Source organism: Chlorocebus sabaeus, chromosome X, assembly GCF_047675955.1.
Source record: "Chlorocebus sabaeus isolate Y175 chromosome X, mChlSab1.0.hap1, whole genome shotgun sequence".
Classification (NCBI taxonomy): Eukaryota; Metazoa; Chordata; class Mammalia; order Primates; family Cercopithecidae; genus Chlorocebus; species Chlorocebus sabaeus.
This window is the reverse complement of record NC_132933.1, coordinates 133,487,834-133,510,771: the sequence shown is the minus strand read 5'-3', so window position 1 is coordinate 133,510,771 and position 22,938 is coordinate 133,487,834. Positions and strand designations below refer to the sequence as shown.

Sequence of the window (22,938 nt, the reverse complement as noted above, 5' to 3'; positions counted from 1 at the left end):
ACAGGCATGTACCACCAAGTCCAGCTGATTTTTGTGTTTTGTATTAGAGACGGGGTTTTGCCATGATGCCCAGGCTGGTCTCTAACTCCTGACCTCAGGTGATCTACCCATCTCGGCCTCCCAAATTGCTGGTATTACAGGTGTGAGCCACCAGGCCCAGCCTATATTTTCCTTTGGATGAAGCCAAACAGTGAACACAAACGGTTCCCCCAATCACCAGGTGAATCTGAGATGAGCTCTGTGTGACAAATGGCGCCACCAAGTTGTCTTACTTGAGGGCCGGTTCTGGTTTCTCTTGAGAACCCAGACGTCACGGGTTGTGTCTGCTCGGCTCTATGAAGCTGTGAGATTGCTTTCCGTCCCTGCAGTCTCAGCGGATCGCCTGTGACGCATCTCACACTCTGGTTTAATGCTTATTCAATAAAAAACTGTTTCCTTCTCTCCTACCTTTGTGGAGAGGTTTTCTGCATTGGGAGGAGGCTTTGTTTTGAATTCTACTTCCCAACCACGCCCAACCTCAATCACAAAGCATGACTTACTTTGAACATGGCTGCCTGCGGCTCACCGAGCTCATGGAACGGAGGCTTGCTGGTGGCCATCTCGATGATGGTGCAGCCCAGGGACCAGATATCGGCTGGGGCACCATACCCACGAGGTCCTTGGTCAATTATCTCAGGTGCCATGTACTGCAGGGTGCCTATTTGGAAAAAAACAAACAGACTGTGGGTACCATATTGCTCAGAAACTAAGTGGCCTGTAGTCCCAGCTACTCGGGAGGCTGAGGCAGGAGGATCACCTGAGCCCAGGTGTTGGAGACCAGCCTGGGCAATATAGCAGGACCTTGTCTCCAAAACAAAACAAAAAACCCACCACTAACTGTGAAATGAATGGCTTCATGAATGGCAGATGGAGTCTCGTCCCATGCATAAATTTTCTTTTTTTTTTTGAGACAGAGTCTCATTCTGTCGCCCAGGCTGGAGTGCAGTGGCATGATCTCGGCTCACTGCAAACTCCACCTCCCGGATTCAAGCGATTCTCATGCCACAGCCACCCAAGTAGTTGGGAATAGAGGCACAAACCACCATGCCCGGCTTATTTTTGTATTTTTAGTAGAGACGAGGTTTTACCATGTTGGCCAGGCTGGTCTCGAACTCCTGACCTCAGGTGATGTGCCTGCCTCGGCTTCCCAAAGTGCTGGGATTACAGGCGCGAGCCACTGCACCTGGCCCGGTTGCATCTTTCTTTGACCAGAGACATGCAACATGCCTTCCTTTAATACTAACCACGTGGAGAGAGGACTGCCTGGCCCCTCAAAGGACAAATCGTGCAATTCAGTCAGCACATATTAGTACATGCCAAATACAGGGAAGCCAGAACGTGAGAAACACAGCCTGATGGTAGGGAGCTGCCTAGTGGAGGAGACAGACAGAATGCTGGCAGCGGTGGCAGTAATGGCAAAATGTGGTAGCTACTAGGACAGAGAAATACACAGAAGGCTACAAGAACATTCATAAAATAGGGTTTGACTCTCTGCCTGGTTTGGGTCAGGGAAATCTATGGCTGTGTCCATTTGGGTCTCTGAGGAGTAAATGCCAAGACGAGATGAAACATATGAGAGATTTATTGGGGAGAAGGTCTCTGAAGGACAAAGCGGGAGGGACCGGGGCAGGCAGGGCCGGCTACAGACCACACGGCAGGTTCAACACCTGGGAGCGGAGGGGAAGGCAGAATCGGGGACAATCTGGGATGGCAGAGCAGCCCAGAGAGGGCTTCAGCCAGGCCGCTGGGGAGTCTGCAGCCCAAAGTCATCTGCTGGAAGAGTCCCACCTGGGTTCTAGCACCCCTGCCAGGCTCAGGCCTTGATGGGCAGCAGCCTGGGTAAAGTGTGACTTTGCTGGGTTGGCAGCCAGGGTTGTCAGGGAAGCAGGGTCCTGCTGTGAAGGCCAGAGAGCTGGACAAAGGGGATCATGGGTGTGAGATAGACAGCGGGTCTGGGGAACAAGCCATGTCTGACACAGGGCAAGGTGTGGGAAGAGTTAAGGAGGCAATGGCAAGGGCACAGGCCCAGGGGCAAGCTGGGTGGGCCCAGAGCTCTGGCTTTGGACGTGCTCTTGTGGGTCACGAGCTACCAGAGGTGCGCCACAGGGAAGGTGGTGATCAGCTGTGGCGGCGGGAAGCTGAAGGGTTGTTGAGGGGAGACAGCACAAGGGGAGGTCAGTAAAGGGCTCTGCGAATAACATCCTTTGTTTTCCTTAAAACTCAGCCCGTGCAAAGGGGACACGTGTGGAAGTGACAGCAGCTACTGGGGGCTGGCAAAGAAGACAGCAAAGTCAGAGATGACCTTGGCCACGCATGAATAGAACACTGAAACCCAGAGAAATTCAAAGAACTATCTCAGGATTACACAACCAAAGGTTTCCCAAGTTTTAATCAATGAAAGCAGGGACGGGCACGGTGGCTCACACCTGTAATCCCAGCACTTTGGGAGGCCAAGGTGGGCGGATCACCTGAGGTCAGAAGTTCGAGACCAGCCTGGCCAACATGGCGAAACCCCCGTCTCTACTAAAAATACAAAAATTAGCCAGGCGTGGTGGTGGGTGCCTGTGATCACAGCTACTCAGGAGGCTGAGACAGGAAAATCCCTTGAACCTGGTTTGCAGTGAGCTGAGAACGCACCACTGCACTCTAGCCTTGGTGACAGAATGAGACTCAGTCTCAAAAAAAAAAAAAAAAAAAAAAAAAAAAAAAAAAAAAAAAAAAAAAGAGAGAGAGAGAAAGAAAAGGGCGCACTGGCTAAAAAGAAAGTTTGGAGAAGCCACCTACTACGCGCCCCTCTGGAAGATCCCACGTCTTATTAGCATTCTTTCCGTGCCCATTTTAAATACTCTAGGGGCAGCTGTGATGGATACAATGTCCTATGATGATGGCAACATTCTATTCTGTGTGGTTAAATATGGTAGTCACTAGCCTCATATATTTGACTGTTGGGCCCTTGAAATGTAGCTAGTGAGACTGAAGAAACGCATTCTTAAGTTTTAATTTTATTCAATTCCAAGTGACTTAAATATAAATTTAAATATGAATTGGGTTGTATCAGTGAGCACAACAGATCGGTGAGGCACAAATGATGGCTTTGGTCTCCGGAGCTGATGCCCTGGCGGGGAAGTGTTCAGTGAGCTGCAGAGTTGAGCAACATGGCGGCGCATTACACTTGATGCCCTGTTGGGAAATCCCAGAGCCCCAAGAAGGGAACGTCCGGTGACATAATATCCCCTATGGGCTCTTGCTGCTGTAACAGACGGAGAGGTCTTGGCAGGGAATGTGCCTTCTAACGAATCTCTAATTGAGGAAGGATCCGATACTGTGCTGCTTATAAAGTTATCCTCTCTCAGCTCTGCTCCGTGAGGCTGAGTCTGGGATTCTGCTTCGCTTACAGCTCCCCATTAGGCTCTGTAAGCAGGTGGCGCTAAAGAGAGACCCTGGAAGGATGTGGGAGGGAGCGGAGACCTGCTGTGTGCTTGCTGTGGCCCTAAGCTTGACATTGGACCCTCAGTTGGCCCCAGTCTCCAGCTGTGTGTCACCCCATACTTCCAGAACCAGCCTCATCTTGCCCCTCAGAGGTACCTGCTCCAGCCTGATGACACTCCCTCCCAACAAGTACTAATCTCACCCTCCCATTTGACCCCCAAGCCCTAGCGGGATAGGCTTCCTGATACCTCAGGGCTTCCCTTTCTGCCTTTTTGGTTTTTGGTACCCAGCAAACAGTTATTTCTATTAAATTCTCTCCGTGGAAATAACTGGGGTTATTTTTGTTTTTCTGCCTGGACCCTAATATAATCACTAAATTTATTTCTTCAAAGAGCAAGAGAATACATTTATAGATGTATCCAGCAGTAGAAAAAAATGCTAAACCAAACAAAAATGGCTAATGCTAATTGGCTCTGGTCAAATAACTGTCCATCCTGGTACAATTATTTCATAATTGAAGCCTATTTAGTCTGCTTAATTCTAAATTTTGAGATTTTGCACAGCAAAGGAAACAGTCGGCAAAGTGAAGAGAAAACCCACAGAATAGAAGAAAATATTTGCAAACTATCCCTCTGCCAAGGGATTAATCACCAGAATACATAACGAACTCACACAACTCTATCGGAAAAAAATTTAATAATTTGATTTTTTAAAATGGGCAAAAGATCTGAATAGACATTTCTCAAAAGAAGACATTAGAATGTCAAACAGGCATATGAAAGGGTGCTCAACATCCCTAATCATCAGAGAAATGCAAATCAAAACCACAGTGAGATAGTATCTCACTGCAGTTAAAATGGCTGATATCCAAAAGACAGGTAAAAACAAACGTGGGCAAGGATGTAGAGAAAAGAGAACCCTCACACACTGTTGGTGGGAATATAAATTAGTACAACCACCATGGAGAACAGTTTGGAGATTCCTCAAAAAACTTAAAAGAAAGTTATCATAGGATCTGGCAATCCCACTCCTAGGTATATACACAAAAGAAAGGAAATCAGTATATCAAAGAGATATCTGCACCCCCGTGTTTGTTGCAGCACTCTTCACCATAGCTAAGATTGGAGGCAACCTAAGTGTCCATCACCAGATGAATGGATAAAGAAAATGTGGTACTTATATACAATGGAGTACTATTCAGCCATTAAAAGAATGAGATCCTGTCATCTGCAACAACATGGATGGAACTGGAGATCATTATATTAAGCGAAATAAGTCAGGCACAGAAAGAGAAACATTACATGCTCTCACTTATTTGTGGGAGCTAAAAATCAAAACAATAGAATTCAGGGACATAGAGAGTAGAAGGATGGTTACCAGAGGCTGGGAAGGGCAGTGGGGGCTGGGGGAAGGTGGGGATGGTTAGTGGGTACAAAAAAAATAGAAAGAATGAATAAGATCTAGTATTTGATAGCACAACAGGGTGACTATAGTCAATACATTTTGGCCGGGCATGGTGGCTCATGCCTACAATCCCAGCCCTTTGGGAGGCTGAGGTGGGTGGATCATTTGAGCCCAGGAGTTTGAGACCAGCCTGGGCAACAGAGCGAGACCCCATCTCTACTAAAAATGTACAAAAAATTAGTCAGGGGTGGTGGTGTACACCTGTAGTCCCAGCTACTTGGGAGGCTGAGGTGGGAGGATCACCTGAGCTCAGGAAGTTGGGGCTGCAGTGAACCAAGATCATGCCACTGCACTCCAGCCTGGGCAGATGGGAGTGAGACCTTGTCTCAAAACAAACAAACAAACAAACAAACAAAACAAATAAACTGTATATTTAAAAAAATGAAAAGAGCATAATTGGATTGTTTGTAACACAAAGGATAAATGCCTGAGGTAATAAATACCTTATTTACCCTGATGTGATTATTACACATTATATGCCTGCATCAAAATAGTCTATATACCCCATAAATATACCCACTATATACCCACAAAAGTTAAAAATAAATTTGCAGATTTTTAAAAATATGGAGCCATGGTGAACAGCACTCTTTCTAAAGGCAAGGACTTAATAATGGCATTCATATTAGTTATTTACTGCTGTTTAAGAAATGATCCCCCAAATCTATCAACTGAAACAACAAACAGTTAGGTCTCACAGAGTTTCTAAGGGTTGAAATCCAGGAGCAACTAGCTAGCTAGGTGGACTTGGCTCAGGGTCTCCCAGGAAGTTGCAGTCCAGACAGCAGTTGGGGCTACAGTCATCTGAAGGCTGGACTGGGGCTGGAGGATCAGTTTCCAAGCCCACTCACTAAGGATAGAGCTAGTGGAGGGTTTCGGTTTTTCACTACATGGGATCCTCCATAGGACTGGCTTGAGACACGGCTTCCCTCAGAGAGAGTGATCCGAGAGAAAGAGGAATGGCACACTGCCTTTTATGACCTAGTCTCCAGGTCACACACCATCACTCCCACTCCTTCCTATTCATTAGAAGCAAGTCACTAAGTCCAGTCCACATTCAATGGGAGGGAATCATGCAAGGGTGTGACTGTCAGGGGGCAGGGATCATTGGGGGTCATTTTGGAGGCTGCCTGCCACAAATCTGACTTCTGGTGAGCACTTGATGGCTTACCAATTGTCTTCACGTAGCTTTGTCCATCTGACTCAAACGACTCTGGAAGGTTGGGCAGAGGAAGCACTGTCTACCATTATTCCTGCTTCACACAGGAGGCAACTGAGGTTCAGAGAGGCTAAAGGATTCGCTTAGGCTAGAACCCATGTCTTCTACCTCCAAGTTCAGAACTACACACCATGACATCACTTATCCACATGCTACAACAAGAAGAAGCACTGCTGGAAAAAAAAAGCTGCCTGAGTAAGAGCATGTAAGGATTTCCAAAACCATATTGGAGCATCTTTCCATGTCACTGGAAGGTACAGGGCAATAATGGAAAACTGGGTGCTCCATTTTATGCACTACTGTATTCACAGGGTAACCATTCACTCTCAGTACTGCCAACAGAGAGACGGACACACATAACTATTTCAAATACTCAAGGGAACACTCCCTGGTGGGATGCACGCTGGGTGTGTACATCAGCTATCCCAAAGGCTGGATTCTGTCGAGAAAACCAAGTGAAGATGGCATTATGGGGCATCTGAATCATGCACAACTCCTGGAAAATTGGGCTGCCTTAAATCTGGCTCTCATAGGCCAGGCACAGTGGCTCATACCTGTGATCCCAGCACTTTGGGAGGCCGAAGCAGGCAGATGGCTTGAGGTCAGGAGTTCGAGACCAGCCTGGCCAACATGGTGAAACCCCGTCTCTACTAAAAGTACAAAAATTAGCCGGGCACGGTGGCGCGCGCCTGTGGTCCCAGCTACTCGGGAGGCTGAGGCAGGAGAATCGTTTGAACCTGGGTGGCAGAGGTTGTACTGAGCTGAGAACATGCCACTGCACTCCAGCCTGGGCGACCGAGTAAGGCTCCATTTCTAAAGAAATAATAATAATAAATAAAAATCTGGTTCTCTTGGGGCCCCATATGCTCCCTAAACTATATTTCCTCCAAGGTATGCCCTAACACACTGGTCACTGGTCACAGCCCACTATGGCTCTTAGGTACCCACACCAGTGCAATGGTGCAGAGTTCAGAACAAGGTGACCAAGAGACCCGCAGGCACTGACTCAGACCCCCTAGGGCACAAAATCCATTGGGGACTCCTGGAGAATTGTCCAACAGGATTTTAAGATTACCAGCAAAGAAGACACACGACAGAAGACACGAGTTTATAACTGAGGCCCAGGAACCTTCTATTCTGATCAAGGGGCTGAGAGAGTTGACAGAGTAGTGTAGGGGGTGGTGCTGAGGCAGCTTCTTCAGAGAGAGATATGCTGGGCTGCCTACCCTCTCCCAAGTTACAGGATTTGGGGCAGGACTGTCCCCAAAAGCGTGTGGGCCCAGGGCAATTCAAGCCACTCAATACCAAGTCACGATCAGTACATCTTCCATAGGCCCTTAGAGATACCGTTAGAGCCCAAATTTCGAAATTTCATATAAATCAAGTACAGAAAAGAAAAGTAAGGTACGATCTTCCCATGGTCCAGGGGACTACCCTAGTTGACCTGCCCAAGGGATGAGTCTGGTGGGAAGGGGGCGCCACTTGTTCCTAACCCAAAGCCTTTGAAGGGGGCTTCACTGAGCCAACTCACCTCCATGTGTATGTGTTCCTGTAGGTAAATTACACAGTGGGCTGGCTCCCAAGGGAGCAAAGGTAACTTCCAGCAGCAGACAGGGGGCTGTACGGTCTGGGGATACTGCCACACCCTCTCAACAGTGGGCTGAAGCTTCATGAACCCCAGACACCAGATGGGGGACCTATTACAGAAATACTGGCTTAGGGTTTATCTTTTATTTTTATTATTTATTTGATTGATTGACTGATTGACAGGGTCTCTTTCTGTCGCCCAGGATGGAGTGCAGTGGCACAATCAAGGCTCACTGCAGCCTCATTCTCCTGGGCTCGAGTGATCCTCTCACCTCAGCCTCCTGAGTAGCTGGGACTACAAGTGCACACCACACACCCAGCTAATATTTATATTTTTGGTAGAGACGGGGTCTCACTATGTTGGCCAGGCTGGTCTCAAACTCCTGGGCTCAAGCGATCCTCCCACCTCAGCCTCCCAGAGAGCTGGGATTACAGGCATGAGCCACCGTGCCTGGCCTATGGTCTTCCTAAAAGGAATCCTGGGAGTCTCTCTCAGAACCTATTCTGGTTCCAGGGGCTGCCCAATAAAATATTAAAAAGAAAAAAAGAAAAGGAATTCCTGCTCAAACACAGTCCTCCAGGAGCTGAAACCCTCAACAGGAAGAGATGGAGGGAGGATGTGATGTAAGCGGTAAATGACTGGGAGGAGGGGGCAGTCAGACAAAGGACAGGCCCCTGCCCACGACACAGGCGTTACATCCAGAGGGAGCCAGCGAGGGAAAATAACTAAACATCAGCCAGGCCCACAGCATGCAAAGCCAGCTTCCAACAGTGCTAGTCAAGTGACAACTTTCCCTGCTCCTGTCCTCTCCTTTCTGCAACTGGTGATTAGGGAGAAGAAGCCAACACCCTGCTCCTGACCACAGGTTGCTGCCTGCAGGGAGAGGGGAGAGCGGTCTGACTTTTGAATGAGGACCAGAGTGTTGATCAGTATATTAGCCTGAATCCTTCTTTTTTTTTTTTTTTTTTTTTTTTTTTTTGAGACAGGGTCTAGCTCTGTCGCCCAGGCTGCAGTACAGTGGTGCAATCTCCGCTCATGCAACCTCTGCCTCCAGGGTTCAAGCAATAAGTCCTTTTTAATTTCTGAATTCAGACTGTGTGTGCTCCTTCAAGTGTCGGTATGACTTTCTCTGTTATGTAAGGGTGGCTGGAAAAGTCAAAGGAAAGAAATCCCACCCCGGGCAGGATGAAAAGTGGGAGAGAAAAATCCAGTGGCTTTTGTGATTATACCTTTTGAGTTCAATGGGTTCAACACATAAGTTACACACCTAAACTCAGTTCTCTTAAAGGCTCCTTCCAGCTCTAATAACCCATGACTTCTAAGTACAAGTGAGTATTTAATTAGCAAACACTTCAATTGCACTTGCTATGTGCCAGGGACCAGTCAGAGCACTTCATCAGTAACTCACTTTAGTCTCCTAAAAACCCTATGAGTAGGTATGACGAGCATTTCTATTTTACTTACGAAGAAACTGAGGCACATGGAGGTTAAGTAATATGCCCAAGGTCACAGAGCTAGCAAGTGGTTGGGCCAGAATTTGAACCCACGATGTCTGCAGCCACACAGGAACAGAGTTCCTGTCCTGAGTTCTCCCCCTAGGTATCTACCCCAGAGGGCTGGAAACATATGTTCACACATGCTTTGTATGCGAATGTTCACAGTATCATTATCCACAGTGGCCAAAATGTAGAAACAATCCCAAATGACTGTGAACTGGTGAATGGATGAACAAAATGTGGTTCTCCACACAATGGAATGCCATTCAGCCATGAAGAACAACGAAGTACCCATACACACCACTGCGTGGAGGAACTGCAAAAACAGGACTCAACGTGAAAGAAGCTACATGCAAAACCCCATATATTGTATTCATTCCATGCATGTGAATATCCACAATGGGCAAAGTCACACAAACACAACAAAGCAGATGAGTGATAAGCTGGGGCTGGAGTGGGAATGGGGATTGAGTACCAAGGGGCATGAGGGCTGCTAGGTTCAGACACTGGATCGTGGTGATGGCTGAGCAACTCAGTAAATGTACTGAAAACCAATGAATTGTGCACTTCTAAGGGGTGCTCTGATGATATGTCAGCTATACCTCGATAACGCTATTAAAAAAAAAAAAAAAAAAAAAAAAAGACAAATGGGGGCTGACCCTGGCTATAACTTCCTCCCGTTCTCACAGGTTCCTATGTGTGGGGCAAACCCTTCAGAGGAACACATTGAGGGAGGGCTCCAGGCCAGGAAGTTGCCTGAAAGCCTCTGGCTCTCCTGCCAGGCTGAGCAACCACCGACCCAGAGTTCTGCACCAACCAGCTGAGATTTCCTTACAGAACTGCTCTGTTTTGCAAAGAGCAATTATATGCAGGGGAATTTCCTAACCAAAATGAGACCCCTTCTTTATTATCCCCCAAACACCCCTGCATTCTTTTGCAATGCAAAATCCGTGCCTCCCCAAGCCAATTACTTGGGAAATGTGATATGCAAGGATGAATTATACATGTGTTTTCTTTGTGAGTTTGTTTCCTCCTCAGGGATGCTAATTATGAGATAAATTGTTGGGGGTTTTATGTCTTGAAATAACTCCTTGTCATATCAGAGCCCCTCTTGCTACGTATTGCCAAGCTAATTGTTGGCTTCCAAAGAGGAGGATACAAGTTATTTTCAATTAGGGTAGTAAAATGCTAAAAGAAAATAAAGTGCTAGTCATACATACATATTCATATACACATATTGATAGATGTATATGTATATTTATACCAGAAACAATGAATGAAAATTCAATGCACTCATTCTTTGGGAGATTCTGATAGTGTCCCTGGTATAATATTTTCCCATTTTCAGGCACACTACCTCCCTTGTGTTACAAGTGAGAAGTCATTTTGTGATGTATTAAACTTCTCTTTAGATGGTGAATGTGTCTCCACTGTGGGTGTCCAGTGGCTGACACACAACAACTCTCTCGTTGACAAAAAGGTTTTCAAAGCTGAGACATTATTCACCAAAAATAAGACCCAAGCTGTCCACTCCACAGCTTTAGTGACTGCAGAGATAGAGAACAGTCACCTGTCTTTTATACCTTATTCAGAGCTATATTATTTTAAGAGCTGATTTTTTTTTTTTTTTTTTTTTTTGAGACAGAGTATCGCTCTGCCACCCAAGCTGGAGGGCAGAGGCACCATCACAGCTCACTGCAGCCTCAACCTCCTGGGCTCAAGAGATCCTCCCACCTCAGCCTCACTAGTAGCTGGGACCACAGGTGCACACCACCACACCCAGCCAATAATTGCTATAATTATTATATAATATATAAATATAACATGTAATAATGATTATTTATTTTTTGTAGAGATGAGATTCTCCCTATGCTGCCCAGGCTGGTCTTGAACTCCTGAGCTCAAGTGAGATCCTCCTGCCTCAATCTCCCAAAGTACCCAGCCTATGAAAGCTGTTTCTTTCTTTTTTTTTTTTTTTTAAAGAAATGGGGTCTCACTATGTTGACCAGGCTGGTCTTGCACTGCTGGCCTCAAGTGATCCTCCCATCTTGGCCTCTTAAAGTGTTGGGATTACAGGTGTCAGCCACTATGCCAGGCCTCAGCTGCTTCATAATTCTATCAAGCAAGATCTTTGTGATCTTTACATTACTCCTTGGGGGACTACAAACCTTTACCTATTCAAAAATCAGTACTTCTTTCCAACGATCAAAGTTCTTGTTATTAGTCAGGTTTAAGCAGGAATTTCCAATAGCCACAGGTAGCTTTTGACCATCATTCTACTTATTGATCTTGCAACTGTGAAACTAGCTGGTAATTGTACACCACCCTTTGAACCCAGTCCCTCTCAATGCTCGTTATTCCATCACTGACACACGGACAAGAAAATCCAATTCCTCAAAATCACTTAGAATACCACATTCCCCAGGAAGACTTAACCTCTCTTGGAAACACAATCATGTCAAAACACAAGGTACCAGAATTCACTACGGTAACAGGTTATTTTTATGACAGGCCAATAAAATGTCTTAATCAGTTGTCTGAGGAATATTGTTATTCAGCATTACCTACAATTTCAAATAATGTGCTATTAACTTTAAAGAGGTGTGCTGCGCCATCCTGCTGATTGGTTGAGGGACCTTCAGAAAGCCTGAGCAGAGGCCGAGCACAGTGGCTCACACCTGTAATCTATCCTAGCACTTTGGGAGTCTGAGGTGGGCGAATCACTTGAGGTCAGGAGTTCGAGACCAGCTTGGCCAACAGGGTGAAACCTTGTCTCTACCGAAAATACAAAACTTAGTCAGGCGTGGTAGGGGGCGCGCCTATAATCCCAGCTACTTGGGAGGCTGAGACACGAGAATCACTTGAACCCAGGAGGTGGAAGTTGCAGTAAGCTGAGATCGTGCCACTGTACTCCAGCCTGGGCGACAGAGTGAGATCCCGTCTTAAAAAGAAAAAAAAAACTCAGCACCTCAGCAGAGCACTCCATCTACCCAACTTCTGGATGACAAAGAAGAAAGTAGGGCAAGCTTGTTGCCACAAGTAGCTGGCTAAGTGCATCACTATGACAAAAAACAATTTGAAGTTGGGGACAATACACCGTCCACTTCAAGTAAATTGCTCACTCTGCTCCGAGAAGGTGCTCACTAAATAGCGGTTGAACAACCACAGCTTGTGCAGAAAGCATAACTGCGGGATGGGCACCCCACGCCAAGCTCTGGTCCGCTTACCAGTAAAAGTCTCTGTGCAGGGGTTCACACCCGCAAGACGTTTTGAGGTCCCAAAATCGGAGATTTTCACCACTCCACTGTAGGTGTTCACCAGAACATTATCGCCCTTTGGAAAAGAACAACATCAAGTGCTTAAAAGACCGGCTGAAACGAACTCATAGGAAACAGATCTGGACCTTGGGAAACCGTCACAAGTCTCTAGGGAAACTAGACTTTGCATTTTGGGGACGGTTGTGCTAAATCATACCCCTCTGTTAGCCAGTCACTCAGCAGATACCACCGACAGCTCTCGTGATCTGATACGAGCAAAGGCAACCTCGTCAGCTTTAAAAAGTAAGTACCTTTATGTCTCTGTGCACGATCTGGTTTTCATGGAGATACTTAAGGCCCTCCAGGATCTGTTTGGTGTAAAACTTGATCGTCGGTTCCTTCATCGGCCCCCATTTGGATCGCAGAAGAGCCGAAAGGCTTCCTAGAGACAGTCACGGCAAAAAACGTAGCAGAAAGAGAAAGTTTCCATGGTAAGAGTTCAGGGAAATAAAGCGAGGTGAGGTTTCTAACCTAACATAAGCGCTTACACCAACACCACTGGATCTGGGCGAAATGCAACATGTTTCCTCCCCACTATAGCTACAGCCAGGGAACGGACTGGAAGCAAAGCAGCACATGAACCTGACCAGAGGCGGAGGGTGAACACAAACCCCTTGTGCCCCCTGAAATTCAGTGGGGCCAGTTGTGGGTTTAGCTCTGTTCAGCTGCATGAAGTTAGGAGGAGAGCGAAATAATTCTCTCTCAACTTGAGGGACATGGCCTACTGGCCTAGATAACTCAGGTCCCATGACACTTGTTTACAGCAGGTCTGTCTCAGCCATTCTGCTTGGGTCAAAGCCACGTTTTATACCTTTCCTGTAATCAGAAGTGGACAGGTCCAGAGTGAGGGGCCCTTTAGGGTGACAAGGACTAGGACTGGAAGAAGTTGGGTCTCTCTGTCCTCAGTGCGAGAAAGCCACAGTGGCAGGTCACAGGGTAGGACTGTCTTGATCAACAACCACTTCCCCCAATTACACTATTAAACACTGAATATTTGGGCCAAAAGAAAAGCTCCCTTCAGGACGCTGTGACCACGTCTCGAAGGACATCATGTGAGCTGCAGGACGTCCTGTTCACTGGCAGGAACGGGCCCTCAGACATGCTGGTCTCAGCTTCCCACTTACACAGTGTTAATGGGACCTTGATCTACCTTGGTCTCTCCATCTGTAAAAGGGGATGAAAACATCTGTCTCTGATTCTGTTGATACCCTTAAACCTAAGACCTGGGATGGGGTTATCAACTAATGTGAAGAGTAATGGGTTGGGCGCAGTGCCTCACGCCTATAATCCCAGCACTTTGGGAGGCCAAGGTGGGCAGATCGCCTGAGGTCAGTTCAAGACCAGCCTGGTCAACATGGCAAAACCCCATTTCTACTAAAAATACAAAAATTAGCCAGGCATGTTGGCACGCACTTGTAATCCCAGCTACTTGACAGGCTGAGGCAGGGAGAATTGCTTGAACCCGGGAGGCAGAGGTTGCAGTCAGTGAGCCAAGATCGTACCGCTGCATTCCAGCCTGGGCGACAGACAGAGAGACTTCATCTCAAAAAAGAAAAAAGCAGCAATGGACGAGTTTTCTGATAGACTATGACCAACTTAAGGGGAAAAGAAACTACTTCATTTATCCTAACATAACCCTGAAAATCTAGCCTACTGCCTGGCTCTTTCTTTTATTTTTGGAGACAGAGTCTCACTGTGTCACCCAGGATGGAGTACAGTGGTATGATCTTGGCTCACTGCAACCTCCGCCTCCTGGGTTCAAGCGATTCTTGTGCCTCAGCCTCCAGAGTAGCTGGGACTACAGGCACACGCCACCACACCTGGCTGCTAATTTTTTGTATTTTTAGTAGAGAGGGGGTTTCTCCATGTTGGCCAGGCTGGTCTTGAACTCCTGGCCCCAAGTGATCCACCCGCCTCGGCCTCCCAAAGTGCTGGAATTACAGGCGTGAGCCACTGTGCCTGGCTGACTGCCTGGCTCTTAATAAATATACTTAAGACTCTTCCTGTAATAGTAGACTCTTAATAACTGTCGGTTGAGTGAATGAATGAAGATTTCTAACTGAGGTTTCAACATCTGTATTCAGATAACTATTATTTTTTTGAAGAGTTTGTTTTATTATTTCAATGAGCACTTACTGAGCTCTTGTTCTCTGCCAGACAGAATCCACCGAACAGCCCACTGAGACAGCGTTATTGTTATTCCAATAATTATTACTCCAATTATCAGAGTCATTATTACTCCAATTTTACAGTTCATTTATTCAATCAATCAGAAAACTGAGGGCACAGAGAGGGAAAACAATTTGCCTGAAGTCACACAGCTTGTGGATGGAGGAACTGATTCAAACTAGATGGTCTGGCTCCAGATCCCAGGAACTCCCCACCTGTGCCCTACGTCTTGAATTCAGGGATTTTTGTGGATAAAACACTGGTGCTTGATTTCATCATCAAAATGCTATTTTGCATTGTCACTTTAACACCTATGTTCCTTCTTCTGCACCCTTGTCCAAACCCATCTTTTAACTCCTAGACTGTGAAGGCCTCAAGGCCAAAGACTGTTTTCTCCGTAGACAGTCAATGAATATTTGTGGGTTGAACAAACTGCATCAACAAACCAGAAATAGACTGCTTATATGACATTTGGAAACTATCCAACTTTCCAACATCTAAAAGGTCTGTTGCTTTTTTTTTTTTTTTTTTTTTTTTTTAAGAGCGATGGGCTTTTGCTCTGTCGTCAGGCTGGAGTGCAGTGCTGTGATCGTGGCTCACTGCAGCCTTGACCTCATGGGCTCAAGTGATCTTCCCACCTCAGCCTCCCAAGTAACTGGGACTACAGGTGCCCTACAGGCCTGGCTTAGGGGTCTGTCATTTTGTAAATGGCAGGACAACAAATGACATCAATGTTGTAGTGATTTTCAGAATGTGAGACCAGAAGACAGTGACTACTCACCTCCAGGCACCTGCTCCATAAATATCTTAATGTAGCCATTCTCTGAAACAGAGCCCAGGTACTGAACAATATTGCGGTGCTTAAGGTACTTGTGCAGGGCTATCTCCTCATGCAGTGGCTGGGAATACCTATTGGGAAAACAGAGCCAGAGTCACCTGCCAAATCCCAGGGACTCAAGACCCACATCTCACCTCAACAGGACCTGCCCCACTGCTGCCCATCCCTTCTTTCTGGAAACTTGCTCTCCTCTGGCTTCCATGAGACTACTCAACTTCCCATCTGTACAATAGAGGATAAGCCTACAGCCACGCAGGGCTGCCAGGGGCCAAGGCATGTCCATTTCCTTAAGCACTTAGTGGAATAGCTGGTATGTGGTGAGTATTCAATGAATGACTGCTATTGTTACTACTGTTATTGTTAGGGCCTGAACCCACCAACCCTTCCTTACCTCTCTCAACAGCCCCTCTTCCTCTGCCTCCTCCCATGAAGAGTGGTCATCCTCTGCCTCCCATGAAGAAGGGTGGTGTTCTGGAAGGTTCTGTCCTCAGCTGCCCTCTTGTCTTATTCTACAGAGTCACCCCAGACCACAACAGCAGCCACCTAATGGGCCACCCAGCCCTGGTCTCTGGCCTTTTTAATCCATTCCCCACCCTTGGCCATTATACTACCTCTTCTTAAAACATACACTTTACCGCATCCCTTCCCCACATAAATTCCACATAAAGACCAGGCTATTTAATGTCATATACAAGGACATTCAAAGATCAGTTCAGGCTAAGGCTTTAAAAAAATTTTTTTGGCCTCATTTCAAGAGCATTCCACTGCCCTGTATCCTACATTCAAGTCATATCAGACAATCTGTTGTTCTCTGAATATACTTTGTGTTTTAACAGCTCTGTTTTTCCATCAGCATAGGCCTCCTTTTCCGCTAAACAAATTCTTACTCATCCCTCAAAGTCCAGCTCAAAGTTTATCTATTTTTTCAAACTTGCCACAACTCACTAAGGAGAGTAATTCATTCCTCTTCTGTGTTCTAAAAACACTCTGTGTACTCCTCTATCATGGCACTTGGCACTTTCACTTACAGGCAAAGCATCTGCATTTCCCACCAAACCAGCACCATACTGGGAAGAGGACACTATCCTAGTCACCTTTCAGTCCCCAGTGCCAGCCCAGAGTCTGACACAGAGAAGGTACCGATCATCGTAAGTTCAGCCTATAAATTTAGGGTGCTGAACAAAACAGTCTCTAAAAGGTCTCTTCTGGCTCTCATAATCCCAGGAACTACTGATCAGCAACAAAAAGCTAGAACAGTTATTACTACCAAATGAAGGAGATGGGACATGCCAGCATTTTCCCCGAATATATACAACTGCAACACCTTATCCATCATGAGAAAAGAGACTGGATGCTGGATGAGGAACTCAAGAGACTCAGATCCTAGTCTTGTTTCTAAACATCCTTGGGAAAGTCATTTAATCTTCCTCAGTCTTGATTTTCTTATTGGTGAAATGAAGAAATGGAAATAGTTCATTTCAGGTCCTGTCTCATAATTCACGTATCATAACATGCTATCCCACTGAAAATCAACAAATAGATGAATGGATGAATGAAGGGTCTTAGAGCTGGCAGAAATCCCTTGAAACTCATCCCCAATATATCAGCAATCACCCGGATAAAAGGGTATTTACACATATTCGTCAGCACTCGGCACTGAAGGCAACCCTACAGCTGTGGTCTGGCACCCCTGTGGACCCTGGGATGATTAATTCCAACTGTGTATGTAGCTTCTCTACAGAAACACTTGGCAGTCAACATTGCAATGCTCATTTTGCATTCTGTGGGGGTATACATTTAAAAAGAAACCTTTTTTTCTTTTTTTTTTGAGACAGGGTCTCACTCTGTCACCCAGGCTGGAGTGCAGTGGCACAATCTCGGCTCACTGCAACCTCTGCCTCCCGGGTTCAAGCAATTCTTGTGCCTCAGCCTCCCGAGTAGCTGGGACTACAGGCATGCTCCACCATGCCCACCCACCTAAGTTTTGTATTTTTAATAGAGATGGGGTTTCACCATGTTGCCCAGGCTGGTCTCGAACTCTTGACCTAAAGTGATCTACCCGCCTCAGTCTCCCAAAGTGCTGGGATTACAGGCTTGAGCCACAATGCCCGGCTAGAAACAAACATTTCTTCAAACTAAAAAAAGTCAAAGAAATGAATAAGCAGTACTAATGGTAGAAAAACAGTCCAAAATCCATGGGTGAGGGTGAAGGGTAGGGTGTTAAAAAAAATTCTGTACTGCAAAAATCTGATTTTTTTTTAACTACATGTAATTTTCCGCAATGATGCATCTGAACAAATCATAGCCATTTTCAACTGCTACAATGTGAATTTAAAATAACCCAGTCACATTTAAAAATTATATTTGCACTCAAAAATTAGACAGGCATGGTGACGTGTGTCTGTAGTCCCAGCTCCTCAGGCAGCTGAGGTGGGAAGATCGCTTGAGCCTAGGAGGCAGAGAATGCAGTGAGCCGAGATCTGCCACTGCACTCCTGCCTGAGCGACAGAGTGAGACTTCATCTCAAAAATGTATATATACTTGCAAACAACTACGCAAAAAATGTAAAACTTTAGACCTAGCTGACGGGTGGAAAAACAACAAACGTTTTCTTTTAAAATATGATCCTCTGCAATCCACATGCCTCTGAAGTGAAGTTCTTCCATTTTCTCAATCTATAATACACAAAACAAAAGCAGATCACGCCGGGTGCGGTGGCTTACGTCTGTAATCCCAGCACTTTGACAGGCCAAGGCGGGTAGATCACTTGAGGTCAGGAGTTTGAGACCAACCTGACCAACATGATGAAATCCCGTCTCTACTAAAAATACAAAAAAAAAAAAATCAGCTGGGTGTGGTGTAATCCCAGCTACAGGTTGAGCCACGAGAATCACTTGAACCTGGGAGGCGGAGGTTGCAGTGAGCTGAGATCATGCCCCTGTACTCCAGCCTGGGCAAGAGAGTGAGACTCTGTTTCAAAAAAAAAAAAAAAAAAAAGGGCAGATCATCCCTATTACAAGAGAATGACAGGTTTTGTGATAACATAATGCTTTCGTCCTTAACTCCTCCACACCATCAGCGGTGGGTATGGGATCTGGGGTGTGGAGATGGCACCCAAAATGTGGAAGGCCCGCCTGGACTTGCCTGCTATCTCTCTCCGGAATTTCTTTGATGGCTATTCGCACTTGATTGCTCAGATCTCGGCCAGCATACACAATCCCATACGTGCCTTTCCCCAAGACAACTCTCTCACCATTTGCATCATGGTCATACTCATACTGAAGAAGGAAAAACAAAAGGACAAAAAAGCATACAACTTGTAGCGGAGAAGCCCTCTAAGGCCCGAGTTGTCTAGCAACTAAAAAAACATAAATAACATTATTTGAGTGCCAGGCAAGTCACAATCTTAGCTTAGGCCCTTTTCATTAAATGACTTGAAAGGGGTAGAATTCCCCATTGTTCACATGTTGATAGTATGACTTTATGAAATGGAATCCAAGAAAATTAAAAATATGGTTCGCACATAACTGGCTCACCTTTTGGAAATTCCTCCCCATTTTAATGCTGCAATTTAAAACTGCTTCTAAGCATGTTGAACACCCCGACTAGGTGTCTTCCTGCATAATCCCTTATCAACTTGTCAGGAAACAAATATCTTTCAATAGCCCAGAAAGGAAGTGAAGGTCAATATAATTAACATTATCTTAATAAAAAAGGAAATATGCTGGGGCTTCCCCACTCTTTCAGGCATATGGATCTAGTAGTAAACACCTCGTACAAAAATTTGATTTACAATTAGCATTACTATTTTGTTCCCCCATCTTCCCATCAAAAGCTGTCACATACAGATGCATTTGATTCTTCTCGATGAATAAAACAAATGTGACTGTAGGCTGAGCAACACTTATTTAAAGCAGAGAGGCAGCAATCAATTCTTTCTGTTATTAGGCATGATCCACTGCGTCTACTTACAGAAGTGCAACTTACACACGGAATAGCTGGGGGTATGTGGGTGTCCTTTCCCATCTACTTCTAGGGATGCTCATGACAATTAAGATTACTAAAGAGTTGGCCGGACACAGTGGCTCACACCTGTAATCTTAACACTTTGGGAGGCCAAGGCAGGAGGATCACCTGAGGTCAGGAGTTCGAGACCAGCCTGGCCACCATGGCGAAACCCCATCTCTACTAAAAACACAAAAATTAGGCCAGGCATGGTGGTTCATGCCTGTAATCCCAGCACTTTGGGAGGCGGAGGCAAGTAGATCATCTGAGGTCAGGAGTTCGAGGCCAGCCCAGCCAACATGGTGAAACCCCATTTCTACTAAAAATACAAAAAGTTAGCCAGGCGTGGTGGCACATGCCTGTGGTCCCAGCTACTCAGGAGGTTGGGGCAGGAAAATTGCTTGAACCTGGGAGGTGGAGATTGCAGTGAGCCAAGATCACGCCACTGTACTCCAGCCTGGGCAATAGAGCAAGACTCTATCTCTAAACAAATAAATAAAATACAAAAATTAGCCAGGCATGGTAGCACATGCCTGTAGTCCCAGCTACATGGGAGGCCGAGGTAGGAGAATCGCTTGAACCCGGGAGGCGGAGGTTGCAGTGAGGCGAGATCGCGCCACTACACTCCACTCCAGCCTGGGCGACAGAATGAGACTCTGTCTCCAAAAAAAAAGATTACTAAAGGATCTCCATCAGTGTCTGATGTAACTAGCAATCAGCCTGCTCCATAGAAGACTTTTACCTCACACCTCCCTCTGTTTCCCATACCTGCTGCCCTCAAAGCACCATTGCTTAGTTCATTTCTACAACAAACTCTGGTCCTGACCTAAGAATTCTAGAGGTTAACTCAATTATTAAAATGAATCCTTTTGATATTTTCTGAAAGAAACCTTAAGGAATTCCTTTCAGTCTAACCTGAGAGTACAGAAAATCTCATTCAATTGTAATCACTGGAAGAACCTGAGTGGCACATCTGAATAACTGTGCAAGATTTAAACACATGTACAATGATTTAGTAACTGTGGACTGTATCTGTGCTGTCCAAAAGAGCTTATGATGAGCCTACTTTTTTAAATGATTTTAAAGTTGTATTTAATATACTACATGCACATAGCTATAACTGAAGTCATTTTAAGCATAATTTAAAAAGTCTGCTTCCAGCTGGCCAACTAATTCTCTTGTAGTCTCATAAGCATGACTAATTAGCTTAGAGAAAACTTTCATAGGTTGTACACAAAAGGAAATTTTAGTCTAGTCCATGGCCATATTTTTCTTAAGCAATCTGAGAGAATCCCAAAGTAATGAGATTCTTTTTAGAGACACATGAAACATGATCTCTGGGAGCCATGCAGTGATGACTGGCAGGTTCATAAAACATACTCAACAGAGGACTTTTACAGAAAGATGGGACATTTTCTTGAAGCATCAAACACAATCAATAATGTTTTCCATATTCTAGGTCGTCCATGACTCACCTCCAAGGTGTCTCCATCGGTCTCTCCCTCCAGCTCCACTGTACTGCCTGCTGTATTGGTTATCATCTCTTTGACCAAAGAGAAAAATCTAGAACAGCAAATGTCACAAATATGTTGCCAATTCAGAATTGCTCTCGTTCCTTGTTTTTAACTTAGCTTTATTAAACTGTACTTAAATATAAACCAAACTTTTACAAGTCATGGAACAATCGATCCCCTCCTTGATTTGACATGGTACTTTAGTGGTTATCAAATGTAGGGCAACTACCAATGTGATACCTGAATCCCCTCTATACAGTATCTCCACCAACTGGTTGGCCAATTGATGCTTGAGTACCTCCAGCAACAGAAAACTCATTACCTCCCAAAGACAGCTCATTCTTGGAAGATCTTAATGAGAAATGTTTCCCTTTTATTGAACCAAAGACTTCTTTTATGTGGGTTTCATCCATAGTTTGCTTACAATTAACCACTTTTCTACATGACACCCCATTAGAAATGCACATAATTTTACCATGTCCCTGTAAGTCTTTCCTTTCTGTCCCATCACTGTTTTCCCCAGGACTTGCAAGTTACTCCACTAGCAGGTAATTCTTCAGATGACGTCCCTGTGTTATTATTTATTTATTTTTTTTAAAGACAGGGTCTCACTCTGTCACCCAGGCTGGAGTACAGTGATGTGATCATGGCTCACTGCAGCCTCAGCCTCCTGAGCTCAAGCAATCCTCCCACCTCAGCCTCTCAAGCAGCTGAGACTACAGGCACCCATCACCAAGCCTGGCTAATTTTTGTACTTTTTGTACACGGGGTCTCATTATGTTGCCTAGGTTGGTCTCGAACTCCTGGACTCAAATGGTCCTCCCACCTCAGCCTCCCAACGTGTTGGGAGGCATGAGCCACCATACCCAGCCTCCTGTATTATTCTTGAAGTCTAGCCTCAAGACCAGTGTTCAGAGGGGATCTAATCAATGCTAAGGATAGTGGGACCATCACCTCTCAAAATATAGACAATCTAGTTCTCAGTAAGATACAGGGTGTTGTATAAGGGGAATGGCGAGGAGGAAACGCATAAGGTGGCCACATCATTCTGTTGACATAGAATAAGCTTAATGTTGACCCATAAATCCTTCTCACAAATTCTGCTGGGCCACATGGGCCACTTCCTAGACTTGTGCAGTTGTTTATTTGGATACAAGTCATCTTGACTCATTAGAACATTTTTACTTACAATTCTATCTTAAGATGTCAAGGAGGAATACTGTACATTTCAGGATAATTTCCATAAACCATTAAAATGCTCTTTTTTCTAACTAACCCATCTCACCTTTTCTCTTCTAATCTTCGAAAACTGGGAAACCCGATAGTCAGGCTTCTTAAGAGATATATGGTATGCACTCACAGAAGAACTAAGATTTAAAAGATGGTATCAGCTGGGTGTGGTGGCTCACGCCTGTAATCTCAGCACCTTGGGAGACTGAAGCGGGAAGATCTCTTGAGCCCAGGAGTTCGAGACCAACTTGGGCAATGTGGCTGAAACCCCGTTTCTACAATTTTTTTTTTTTTTTTTAATTAGCCAGGCATGGTGGCACATACCTGTAGTCCCAGCTACTCGGGAGGCTGAGATAGGAAGATTGCTTGAGCCCGGGAGGCAGAGGTTGCAGTGAGCCAAGACTGCGCCACTGCACTCCAGCTGGGCAACAGAGCAAGACTCTGTCTCAACAGAATAAAATAAAAGATATCAACTGTTCTTTTTTTTTTTTTTTTTTTTTTTGAGACGGAGTCTCGCCCTGTCACCCAGGCTGGAGTGCAGTGGCTGGATCTCAGCTCATTGCAAGCTCCGCCTCCTGGGTTTATGCCATTCTCCTGCCTCAGCCTCCCAAGTAGCTGGGACTACAGGCG

General features: G+C 45.5%; 1 protein-coding gene across 5 annotated transcripts in view; it reads right to left on the bottom strand.

Moving 5' to 3' along the window:
• The window catches only part of MAP3K15 (mitogen-activated protein kinase kinase kinase 15), a 149,308-nt gene that overhangs the window by 19,682 nt on the left and 106,688 nt on the right, over window positions 1–22,938 (bottom strand). For all 5 annotated transcript variants that reach the window (XM_007991219.3, XM_007991221.3, XM_007991222.3 and 2 more), the window contains 6 exons: window positions 21,040–21,127; window positions 18,704–18,837; window positions 15,503–15,630; window positions 12,804–12,934; window positions 12,463–12,568; window positions 540–697 (listed from right to left, as the gene is read on the bottom strand). In XM_007991219.3, coding sequence (XP_007989410.3) covers window positions 540–697; window positions 12,463–12,568; window positions 12,804–12,934; window positions 15,503–15,630; window positions 18,704–18,837; window positions 21,040–21,127 — 745 coding nt within the window. The remainder of the gene's footprint in view (window positions 1–539; window positions 698–12,462; window positions 12,569–12,803; window positions 12,935–15,502; window positions 15,631–18,703; window positions 18,838–21,039; window positions 21,128–22,938) is intronic.